At 38.0% G+C, this 13,072-nt stretch overlaps 1 protein-coding gene across 4 annotated transcripts in view; it reads right to left on the bottom strand.

Annotated features, from left to right (window-relative positions):
• The window catches only part of ARSB (arylsulfatase B), a 207,448-nt gene that overhangs the window by 163,938 nt on the left and 30,438 nt on the right, over positions 1-13,072 (bottom strand). For all 4 annotated transcript variants that reach the window (XM_012462101.3, XM_012462103.3, XM_012462102.3 and 1 more), the window contains one exon: positions 12,186-12,393. In XM_012462101.3, coding sequence (XP_012317524.2) covers positions 12,186-12,393 — 208 coding nt within the window. The remainder of the gene's footprint in view (positions 1-12,185; positions 12,394-13,072) is intronic.

Genomic DNA, 13,072 nt, shown 5'->3' on the forward strand with positions numbered 1-13,072 from the left:
ACATATATACATATATATGTATATATATATAAAAATACCTTCCATTCATTATAAACTCAGAGAAAGGCCACAGTGCTATCTTCTCACAGCATTGTGAAAATAATGATTACTTCACGTTTCTCCTGCTAGAAGTTCATAATATCAACAATATAACGTTATAGCATGGCATATATTAAGTAATAAAACACCGAAGATCTGATAAACATAGGGAATGAGCGGCATTTTTGCCTTAGACTCTGGGATTGTGAATTCAATGGTTTGACACAGAGAATACAAAATGCAAGACCCTTTGGTGCAGGGTGGGGGTGGTTTTAAAATATATTGGTTATTGACTTTGGAACTTCCAGTTCCAAAATGGTAGCATAGACACAATCTAGCTTCACTCCTCTCCACAGAAAAGCAAAAACAAATATAAAGTGCCAATATCATCACCAGCAACATCCCAGAACTCAAATATGAGGATGACTCCATTTACAGGATCACAGAGAAGTGAAAAACTCTGAGGAGATGGTAAGAGAATCGCATGTCCCTATCTGTGACACCCTTACCTCACTGTGCCCCAACTCATGGTTTCTTCTGGAAAAACTGAGATGGAGGTAAACCACCAGCTTCCCCACCATCCTGGATTCCCTGGCAGGAGATCTGCCCATGCTTTAACCCATGGGAAGCACCAAGAGTACCCAAAGGATGACACATCCCTGAGAAGAGCCAGAGACAAAGAGGGCAGGTGGGACTACCATCTCCAGCACTGGAACCTCTGCTTCGTAATTCAGCCGGGGATGCCAAATCAAAGTGGCTGTTCAGTAAAATGTACTGGTTATTATTTTCACTCAATAAAATAATCAACAAATTAGTACCTATTACTAATAAAATTTTAAAGTGATCCAATATGCTCTCCGTATGGACATTAACAGGTGAAATCTAAAGAGGTGGCATGAATTAATGACTGGCTATGGAAAAGTTCATTCAAGTCTCATTATTTCAAGCCATGGGCTATAATTTTCCTCTATGATAGATGTGCCACATAAATCCGTAATTGCAAGGAGTAAGAGAGTGTGGACACGCTCTCCGAATTATTCACACGACAGCTTTTCCTTAGCTTTGTCAGAAATTCATTTAAATATCTGAAGAGCCTAGTGAGATTGGTTTGCTAGCACCTATTACTTAGTTCCTGGCACAGAATTTCTATAATATTTTATAAGTCTGCCAATTGCATGCGTATATTTAAAACCATGAACGAACTCTCTCTTTGCCAACTACCAGTTTTGAAGGAAATTCTTACACGTAAGAGGAAAAGGGACAGGATTTAGAGAAATTAGTTAAGATTATTAACTCCATTTGAGACATTAAATTACATGTGACATTGCGAAAGCTCAGATAATAAGTGCTAAAAGTTTAGGCTCTACAATAAATTGCTCTATTTGTCTAAGTAGAAATGTGTTATTGAACAGGATCCAGTCACTGTTCCTCAATGGTGGTGCTACTGACACCTGGGGCAGGATGCTTCTCCACTGCAGGACTGGCCTGAGCACTGCAGATGGCTGCTCACTAAATGGAAACTTCACCCTCAAGTCACTGTGACAACCAAACCATTTCTGCTCTCCGTCTCATGTGTACTATAAATCTATGCACTCTGACGCACTACTGTTATTTGGATTACACGGGCACTCTGGCCACGGGCTTCACTCTTTCCAGTTCTCTGCAGATGTATCCAGTGCCAGTGGGAGGAATGGCTCTATCAGAGGCTTTCATCAGAACTGACAGCATTGTGAAAACTGACAGAATTGCAAAACCATCAGCTTTCCTAGTAACAGGAACTCTCGACATTGGTCTAAGCTCTCCTATGTATTTCTTAAATCTGTCCTCTCATCTCCATCCATCTTCCCTCTGCCTTTTTAAAGTACTCCTTATCTTCTCTCCCTACTTTACTGTCAGAGCTTCCTAAAAGGTCTGCCTCCTTCCAATCACCCTTCACTTCAGTTCTAAAGTGAAAATCTGATCCTGCTTAAAACTTTTCAGTGCCTCACTGTCACCATGAGACCCTTTGCAATTCCTTCCAGCATGTGCACAGCCCCTTCTGAGTGGACCCCTGGGTCGTGCTCTCCAGCCTCACATCTCACTGCTTTCCACCTTGCAGTCCAGGCTCCAGCAATGCAGAGCCCCCTCCAAGACTGCGCTCCCCACCTCCCTGTCTTTGTTTATGTTCCTTTCTCACAGGCTAGAATGCTGCCCAATCTCCTCCCCACTTGCGCTCTGTTTATCTGGCCAATCCATTCTCAACCTTTCCATCTCAGAAAGCCTCCCCACACCCTGTGCTCTGGGAGGTAATCTTACTGTGTGCAAGCAGCACCCTGGGCTTCATCCTAAGACTCTTACTGTGTAATAATAATACATGTACTTGTCTACTTCACTAGAGTGTGAGTTTCCTAAGGGAGAATTATGTCCTAGTTATCTTTTTAACTGCAATGAAAGACAGAGTGAATAAATGAATGCTCAACCAACTCGCATTTAACAGATAATGAAACTGAGGCTAAACTCTATATAACTTATTGGCAGGAAAGTTGAGACTCAAACTCTGATTATGTCCTATCAGAGAAGGATTAGAAGTGTCAGTCTTGGATTTAAAAACCTGGAATTAAAAAGTCCTAGCTAGAGTAATCAGACAAGAGAAAGAAATAAAGGCAACCATAATGGAAAGAAAGGAGTCAAATTATCCTTGTTTGCAGATGATATGATCTTACATTTGGAAAAACCTTTAGACTCAACACAAAAAAAAAACTATTGGAACTGACAAGAGAAAGAAATAAAGGCATCCAGATTGGAAAGAAAGAAGTCAAATTATCCTTATTTGCAGATGACATGATCTTACACTTGGAAAAACCTATAGATGCCACAAAAAAACTATTGGAATGGACAAATTCAGTAAAGTTACAAGATACAAAATCAACATACAAAAATAAGTAACATTTCTATGTGCCAACATGAACAATCTGAAAACAAAATCAAGAAAGTTATCCCATTTACAATAGCTACCAATAAAATAAGATACCTAGGAATAAACTTATCCAAAGTAGTGAAAGATCTCTACAATGAAAACTATAAAATACTGATGAAAGAAATTGAAGCAGACACAAAGTAATGGGAAGATATTTCATGTTCATGATTGGAACAATCAATATTGTTAAAATGTCTGTACTACCCAAAGGGATATATAGATTCAATGCAATCCCTATCAAAATACCAAACACATTCTTCATAGAAAGAGAAAAACTAATTCTAAAATTTATATGGAACCACAAAAGACCCAAAATAGCCAAAGTTATCCTGAGTAAAAAGGACAAAACTGTAGGAATCACATTACCTGACTTCAAATTATACCACAGAGTTATAGTAACCAAAACAGCATGGTACTGTCATTAAAACAGACACATAGACAAAAGGAAGAGAACAGAGAACCCAAAAATAAATCCATACATCTACAGTGAACTCATTTTCAACAAAGTTACCAAGAACAGACATTGGAGAAAGGACAGTCTCTTCAATAAGTGGTGCTGGGAAAACTGGATATCCATATGCAGAAGAATGAAACTAGACTCCTATCTCTCACCACATAGAAAAAATGAAATCGAAATGGATTAAAGACTTAAATCTAAGAACTCAAACTATGAAACTACTAAAAGAAAACATTGGGGAAACTCTCCAGGACATTGGACTGGGCAAAGATTTCTTGTGTAATATTCCACAAGCACAGGTAACCAAAGGAAAAACGGACAAATAGGATCCCTTGAGTTAAAAAGCTTCTGCTCAGTAAAGAAAACAACCAACAAAGTGAAGAGATAAGCCATGGAACGGAGAAAATATCTGCAAACTATCCATTTGACAAGGGATCAATAACTAGAATATATAAGAAACTCAAACAACTCTATGGGGGAAAAAAACCTAATAATCTGATTAAAAATAGGCAAAAGATCTGAATAGACATTTCTCACAAGAAGACATACAAATGGCAAACAGGTATATGAAAAGGTGCTCTACATGACTGGTTATCAGAGAAATGCCAATCAAAACTGCAGTGAAATATCATCTCACCCCAGTTAAAATGGCTTTTATCCAAAAGACAGGTAATGAATGTTGGCAAGGATGTGGAGAAAAGGGTACTTTTGTACAGTGTTGGTAGAAATGTAAGTTAGTACAGCCACTATGAAGAACAGTTTGGAGGTTCCTCAGAAATGGCTCACAACTATAATCCTAGCACTTTGGGAGGCCAAGGCAGGAGGATCATGAGGTCAGGAGTTTGAGACCAGCCTGGCCAACATGGTGAAACCCCATCTCTTAAAAAAAAAAACAACAAAAACTAAATAGAACTACCATATGATCCAGTAATCCAACTCCTAGGTATATACCCTAAAGAAAGAAAATCAGTACACCAAAGAGATACCTGCACTGCCATGTTTACTGCAGCACTATTCACAATAGACAAGATTTGAAGACAACCTAAGTGTCCATCAACAGATGAATGGATAAAGAAAATGTGGTACAGATACACAATGGAGTACTATTCAGCCACAGAAAAGAATGAGATCCTACCACATGCAACAACATGGATGGAACTAGAGGTCATTATGTTAAATGAAGTAAGTCAAGCACAGAAAGACAAACATCACATGTTCTCACTTATTTGTAGTAGCTAAAAATTAAAACAATTGAACTCATAAAGATAGAGAGTACAAGGATGGTTACCAGAGGCTGGAAAGGATAGTGGGGTTGGGAGCGGGGAAGTGGGTGGGTATGGTTAATGGATACATGAATATACTTAGATGAATAAGATCTAGCATTTAATAACACAATATAGTGACTACAGTTAATTTATTGTACATTTTAAAATAACTAAAAGAGTATAATTGGAATGTCTGTAACACAAAGAAATGATAAATGCTTGAGGGCATAGATATCCCTGTTACCCAGATATGATTATTATGCATTGCATGCCTGTATCAAAATATCTCATGTACCCCATAAATATGTACACCTACTATATACCCATAAAAATAAAATACAGAAATAAAAAAGCAAATCCAGAATAGTATGTGTGTAATGAGACAGACAACATTTGTCAACAGTGGTATTAATCACACAGTGCAGAAAAAATGGCATGAATCAAGGTTGTGATTTATATGCAGTAAGAACAAGGAAAGCAGAAAAATTAAATTTAAAGTTTTCTCAGCTTTTTGAAAGTCTATTTCTAGAAATAGGAGCATTTACCTGAAATGAAAACTACCTAGGAGAGGCTGAACTTCAAACCCAGTTGGTTTCCAGCAGCCATATATATATTCCTCCTAGTGAGGAGGATATATGTATACACATAAATATATATCAAATTTAAATAACTACATACATTCCTTGTAATGTAAATTCCCAAAGTTTGAATACCTTAGCTCAGAGGTTCTCAAATTTCTGTGTACAAAAGAATTATCTGAATTCTTGTTAAAAATGGAGATTCCTGGGCCTGGACCCTGGGTTTCTAATTCAGTTGGGCTGTAATAAAATCTGAGAAATTAAATTTTTAAGATTGTGGTGAAATTCACATGACATAAAATTAGCCATTTTAAAGTATCCAATTCCGTGACATTTAGAACATTCACAATGTTGTGCAGCTATCACCTTGAGAACTGCATTTTTAACAAATGCTCCACTGCTGCAGGTGGTCCCCAGACAGCGTACCAAGAATAACTACGCTAAGATCATGGGTAGAGGAGGCAAAGAACGAAAAGCCTCATGGATTTCTCTCAGATTATAACAGGAATTTTTGAAAGTTAGCTTTACCAAACATCAAAATCTGAAAATTATGCCTTTGCCTTTACCCATCACCAAATATAATCTGACACCACGAACCCAGATTATTTTCACGGTTTTCTGTATTAATGTATTCAACATTTATTGATTTGAATGCAATCAGTATTCTTACCCTTATAAAGAAGTGCAGGGCTAAGTGAAGTAAAGTGAGAGAAGTGGGAAAAAATGAATCACTGCTCTGTGATTAGTTAGTTCAGGTCCTTGGGCTATAATTACAGTATTAAAGCATATTATTAATTTTGACTTCAAACAATGAAATTGTCAATAAACACAGAAAAAGTCTCTGGAGAAAGAAATGCAAATTAGGTTTCTCCTTATATTCAAACCCTCATCTAAATGTAAGTAAAACTAGTTATTCTGGTTAAGAGTTAATGCAAGCTTCAAGTGGTGGCTCATGACTATAATCCCAGCACTCTGAGAGGCTGAGGTGGGTGGATCACCTGAGGTCAGGAGTTTGAGACCAGTCTGGCCAATGTGGCAAAACCTGTTTCTACTAAAAATACAAAAATTAGCAGGGCATGGTGGTGCACACCTGTAATCCCAGCTATTTGGGAGGCTGAGGCAAGAGAATCACTTGAACCCAGGAGGCAGAGGTTGCAGAGAATGGAGATTGCGCCATTGCACTCCGGCCTGGGTGACAGAGCGAGATTCTGTCTCAAGACAAACAAACAAACAAACAAACAGAGTTACTATAAATATACAATGTCTGCATTAAGATGTTGAGGTCAATCACTGTTTTCTCTTTAAGGTTGCAGAATCGGTTTACCTAGTTTTAACTCATAACCTAGTTGCTCAAGAGTTGGCTCTAACTTTAACTCATTTTACTCCAGGTGAGATTTCTGTGCAGGCTCTTGGAATTTAGCAACTATAAAGATCAACCGTGGTGACAAGCATCCGGGTTAAAACAATGTCTTCCTAACAGCCACTAGTGCTGCTTCTCTGAACCACAAACACAGAACAAGATGATACACACCACATGAGAAACCAAGATGGATAGGCAGCTTATAATGCCAGAATCTTAGAGACATGTCCATAAACTACAAGGCCAAAGAAGCTGGGCTGAGGAAATAAGAACTGGCCCACCCTGCTTTGCCTCATGACATAGAGCCATCCACCTAGCTTAAGAGAGGCAGGAAGACAGCCTGAGAAGGGCTGGCACTAATTTAAGCAGAGGAGAATTATTACCTCCTCTACTGCTATGTGCTTAGAGATCACAACTCCCAGAAGACAACAGGCAGGAAAAGAGAAGATCTGGGAGTGGACACACTGTATCCTGAGGAATGTCCCCAAAAGTAAACCCCTGAAAATGTGGAGATAGGAAGAGTCCAGGGTTCTTTTAGCCTGTCAAAGAATTAGGGAGCCAAGAGAGAAGAAACTGTTAACTAGGTGGATCAGATTCAATAGAGTATAACACTTAATGCCTATATGCCACCAGGAACTCTGTGAGTTATATGCATCAGCCTGACTTCAAGCTGCAGATCTGGAAGAATCAACCAGAGAACAGTGACCAGAGGCCACAAGATGGCCACACATTCTGTGTGTGCAGATCCTTTACCACCTATACTCTGAGGAAGAGCATCTAGCTTGCAATGACTTCCTATAAAAATAAAGATTTTAGAAAAGTTCCATTCAAAAAGGCTCAGGAAAAGGATGGGCTCTACACTTCTGTGTACAGAAGTATAGAAATGCAGGGCAATGGGATGAAATAAATGGAAAAGAAAATGAGACACAAAAAGACAACTGTATTAGGGGAAGTAGGTAGATCTGAGCTTGAATTCTGGATTTTTCAGTTGTTAGCTGTGTGGCCTTAGGCTAATTGCTTAATTTCTTTAAGTGGCTCACACTGATAATACTAGCACTTTGGGAGTCTGAGGTGGGAAGATCACTTGAGCCCAGGAGTTTGAGACCAGCCTGGGCAACATAGCAAGATCATACTTTCATTTTTTTTTTTAATTTCTGAAAAAGAAGTTTTGACTTCTTCATTGGTAAATGGGGATCAAGAAACCATTTGCTATCTCACAGGGTTACACTGAGCTTTAATGCTTATTAAATAGTGGTCACTACTATACTAACAAGCTTGGAAGAAGAGAATACTGATTGAGACAAAGACAGCACTGCAAAAAAACTAAAAATATAATTAATAACAATCTATATTGGAGATATTAAAGCATAGGATTAAAACTGCCAAAGTGTCTAAACTGGTAATGCAGAAGAGCTCCAAAGTCTGAGAAAAAGGAAAAAAATTAAAAAAAAGATGAGAGAAAAGCTGAATCAGTGATTCAACATAGTAATTAAAGATATTTTTGAGAAATAAATCAAGTAGAACAAAAACAATAAGCTAAAATATGAATAAGGAAAGCCTCCTGGAGTGAATAATCATCTCAGCATGCAGTTCCAGGGCTCACTATATTTCAGGCAAAATTAATTTTAAAACATTTTAAAGACACACACCTAGATATAATTCAGCAAAAAATGTAAAGTAGGGAAATAATTTTTTAAATGTCTCCACAAAAGGCTTCAGGGACCAGCTAAACAGAAAGATCTTTCCAACAGTCTGTAAACTATTCCAGAGCATAGAAACAGATGGAAAAACTAACCACATTATTTTATGAAGTGAGTATAACCAAGACAACAAAACCAGACACAAAAAAGCTAACTCCACTTTCACTTCTGAATTGATGCAAAAATCCTAAATAAAACCCTAGCAAACTGAATTCATCAGTATAATAAAAATACATACACATGATCAAGTTGGATTTAGCCTAACAAAGATGGTCCAAGATTAAGACATCTATTAATATAGTATCAAAATGTAAGACAACCCTATTTTAAGGTGATCCCCATTTTCTCAGTGAGAAGCTCCAAATATTATTACTACCAGCTTGAATAAATATAGATGTTTATGAAATAGTCAATTATCTGTTTGAAAGTACAATTAAGCATACACATTTGAAATCATATCATAAGGGAAATATTTATCTTAAAATATTTTTCCATTCTCAAATATCATGAAAAAAATTGTATTCCACCTTTTCCCATGAGTAGAATACCAAGATCTCTTTTCTTTTCTTTTCTTTTCTTTTTTTTTTTTTTTGAGACAAGGTCTTGCTCTGTTACCCAGGCTGGAGTGCAGTGGCATGATCTCAGTTCACTGCAGCCTCAAACTCCTGGGCTGAAGCAATTCTCCTGCCTCAGTCCCTGAATAGCTGAGACTACAGGCACATGCTACCATGCCTGGCTAATTTTTGTATTTTTTGTAGAGACAGGGTTTCATCATGTTTCTCAAGCTGGTGTTAAACTCCTGAACTCAAGTGATCTGCCTGCCTCAGCCTCCTGAAGTGCTGGGATCACAAGCACGAGCCACCACACCCAGCCTCTCACGCATTCTTGATGAGAATGTTATCAGAGGAGCCACTTGGAGATATTTAACACAGTCTTCCAGAACTAGCATCTTCACTTCTGTTTGAGCACATTTAAGCCCACGTACAATACATTAATCTATATATATACTTTTACTTCAGAAAATCATTTGTCCTGAAATTGTATAATTGTGATCTCCACAACAAAGACTTGTTTTATAAACTTATGACTTCCAAGCCTTGCAACGATGAGGTCACTTCCCAGGAATAATTTTACTATATCAGTGTTAAATGTCCTAGCATCTTTTTAAAAAATGATTATTTCCGGTGACTTCTCTAGGCATTCGAAACCAGCACTGATCAAAATGCTATACCAGGATATTCAAAATAAATTAAATTGAGAATGCCTCCCAGAATCTGAGAGATCTTGTAAGGACTGAAGTGTGTCTCTCTTTTTTTCTGAAGGGTAAATTTTGGGAGAAAAACAAATTTTAACCTTTTTCACAGCAGGACATACTTAGAAAATTATAGTATTTGGATAGCACCCATGCAAGTGAACAAGGCTGCTCAGGGTAAATGCTATTCTGGGCCTGCCCAGGCTCCTCAGTAGATCAATACTGCAGCACATCATGAGGAAAGCTCTGCTATATCATGAGGTCCTATGAGAACACTGAGATCATCATCCGGGAGCTGGATATTGCAGTGGAGCCAGGCTCTGCCTGGCTGCGTGACCTGTGGTAAGGTACTTATGCTCTTGGTTTTTTGGTTCTCACATCTGCAAGATGGGACAATAATAGTTCTAGAGAATTCGTTATCATGAGGATTCACTGAACTAATGTGCAGGAGGCACTTAGAACTACATTCTGCACACAGTAACTGTTTGACAAATGCCAGATTCAATATGTAAGCCAGATTGAAAGCAAAACAAAACAGCATGTAAAAAACAAAATGACAAAACTATGAGTAGAATACCAAGATTAATTCCTCAACATGTCACCTCACCCTACATGGTCACTTTACAGTAAAAATCACCAGGTGACAAGCCCTGACCTAGCACTTGGAGTTTCTAATCAAATTGTTAGATTTTAGCCAAGAATCTCTAGGGATTTGAGAAAACCAAGCCACTCTCATTAAAGACAGATTGAAACAAATATATAAACAAACTGAAAAAACAGAACTCAAAAGGAAGAGAAATAATGTTGGCAATATCAGGAAACTTTAAAAAAATGTATATACATACATATATATACACACACACAAAAGTAATGGTTAAGAGCACAGGCTTTGGGAAAACAAGTTATAACATCTATAAATTAAAAACAGAACTTTACAAAAAAGGAATTATCAGAAAACACGAAAGAGTTGTTGGTAATTAATAGACATGGTGGTTGAAATAAATTCAATAGAAAGCTTACAAAACAATAAGATTTCCCAAATAGTAGAAGAAAAATAAAGAAAATAGGAGAGGGGGAAAAAACTAAGAAAAATTAAAGGATTGATCTAGTAACCAAGTAACAGGAGTTCTGTACAGATAAAATAGGGGAAGGTGGGATGGAGGGCCATAAAATTTCAAATAAATCATATAAGAAAATTCCCCATAACAAAAGGATCTGCATTTTCAGATTGAAAGTGCTCTCTGAGTACTCAGCATGATGAATAAACGAAGATTAACACCCAAAGCACATCATAGTGAAATTTTAGAAAACCGTGCCTAGTGAGGGGGGAAGTCACATATGTAACAGAGTAGGAATCAGAATGGCATTGTCAGAATGAAAACGATTTTCAAAAGTAATCTCTGAGATTATGAGCTTTCCATTTCCCTTCTTCTTTTCTTTTCTTTCTTTCTTTTTTTTTTTTTTTTTTTGAGATGGAGTCTCACTCTGTCACCAGGCTCGAGTGCAGTGGCGAGATCTCGGCTCACTGCAAACTCTGCCTCCCAGGTTCAAGCAATTTTCCTGCCTCAGCCTCCCAGTAGCTGGGACTACAGGCGCGTGCCACCATGCCCAGCTAATTTTTGTATTTTTAGTAGAGACAGGGTTTCACCGTGTTGGCCAGGATGGTCTCCATCTCTTGACCTTGTGATCTACCTGTCTCAGCCTCCCAAAGTGCTGGGATTACAGGCACAAGCCACCGCACCCAGCCCTTTTCTATTTTTTCTATAATAACATATATAACTTTTATTGTCAGAAAACAATTTTTTTTGAGACGGAGTCTCACTCTGTTGCCCAGGCTGGAGTGCAGTGGCGCAATTGAGGCTCACTGCAACCTCTACCTCCTGGGTTCAAGTGATTCTCCAGTCTCAGCCTCCTGAGTAGCTGGGACTACAGGTGCCCACCACCACGCCCAGCTAATTTTTTGTATTTTTAGTAGAGACGGGTTTCACCATATTGGTTAGGCTGGTCTCAAACTCCTGACCTCAAGTGATCCACCTGTCTCAGCCTCTCAAAGCGCTGAGATTACAGGTGTGAGTCACCATGCCTGGCCCCGAAAACAATTTTAATACAAAAAAAAAAATCTAAACTTGAGACACTAGTGTAGATTTAAATGGCTCCATTATTTATCTGTCTTCATGTCAAAATCTGTCTCTTTGCAGTGATACAGAGACCCCTCCAGTCGGTAGGAGTCATGGCCATAGAAGATGCCCGGGTTGTACAGAGAGCTGGGAACAAGCTGCTCTAGGGATTCACTACCTAGCAGCCCTACATATGATGTCCACTCATACTTACTCAGTTAGTAAACATGTGTTTACAAGCCACAGTCCCAGAATATTTTGATATCTGAGGGAACAAGGGAAGCCCATTATTCTTTTTCCTTAGATACGCCTTTCCATCCATTATTATCATGTCTCTACTATTGTAGTCTGCATTTATTTTAATAAGGCAATGCTAACCACTCCAATTTGTCTTCATTCCACTTATCAAATACCATGTCCTAGGCTTTGCCAAGAGATGATTTTCCTATTGACACACTTACCTGTGGAGAAGATGAACACCGTGTTGTTCCAGAGCCCACGGCTTTTTAAGGCTGCAGTGACATTTCCTACTGCTTCATCCATAAGGGACACCATTCCTGCATAGTGATGCCTGTTCTTGTCTTGGATAAAATCATATGGCTTTAGGTATTCCTCAGGGACTTGAAGGGGTTCATGCACAGACTGGAGAGCAAGGTAGAGAAAGAGAGGCTGGAAAGAAAGTTTGTGTAAATCAGTTAAGAGGACATGAAAGCATTAAATATAGAAGGATAAAACAGTTCAGATTTACGCCTTAATAAAAATAGTATCAAGACAACCTACAGAATGCATTGAAAGTATTTGTAAATCACATATATGATAAGGGACTCATCTCCAGAATATATAAAGAACACTTACAACTCAGTGATAAAAGACAACTCAACTACAAATGGGCAAAGAATCTGAATAGCAAGTTCTCCAAAGAGGATATACAAAAGCAATAAACACATGTAAAGATAGTCAACATCATTAGTCATTAGTAAGGTATAAATTAAAACCACAGTGAGGTAATACTTCACATCTGCTAGGATGGTTATAATTTAAAAATGAAAAAGAACAAGTATTGGTGAGGATATGGAAAAATTGGAACTGTCACTCATTACTAGCAGAAATGTAAAATGGCACACGTAGCCACTTTTAAGAAACATTTTGGCAGTTCCTGAAATTGTAAAACATAGGGTTACCATATGACCCAGCATTTCCATTCCTAGAGAAATCAAAGCATATGTCTACCTTAAAACTTGCATGAATATTCATTGCAACATTATTCATAATAGTTAAAGAGTAGAAACAACCCAAATGTCTATCAATTGATGAATGGATAAATAAAATATGGTATATTTTCAGCAAT

This window comes from Aotus nancymaae, unplaced genomic scaffold, assembly GCF_030222135.1.
Source record: "Aotus nancymaae isolate 86718 unplaced genomic scaffold, 86718_ANA_hifiasm-v0.15.2.pri h1tg000014l, whole genome shotgun sequence".
In the NCBI taxonomy this organism is placed as follows: Eukaryota; Metazoa; Chordata; class Mammalia; order Primates; family Aotidae; genus Aotus; species Aotus nancymaae.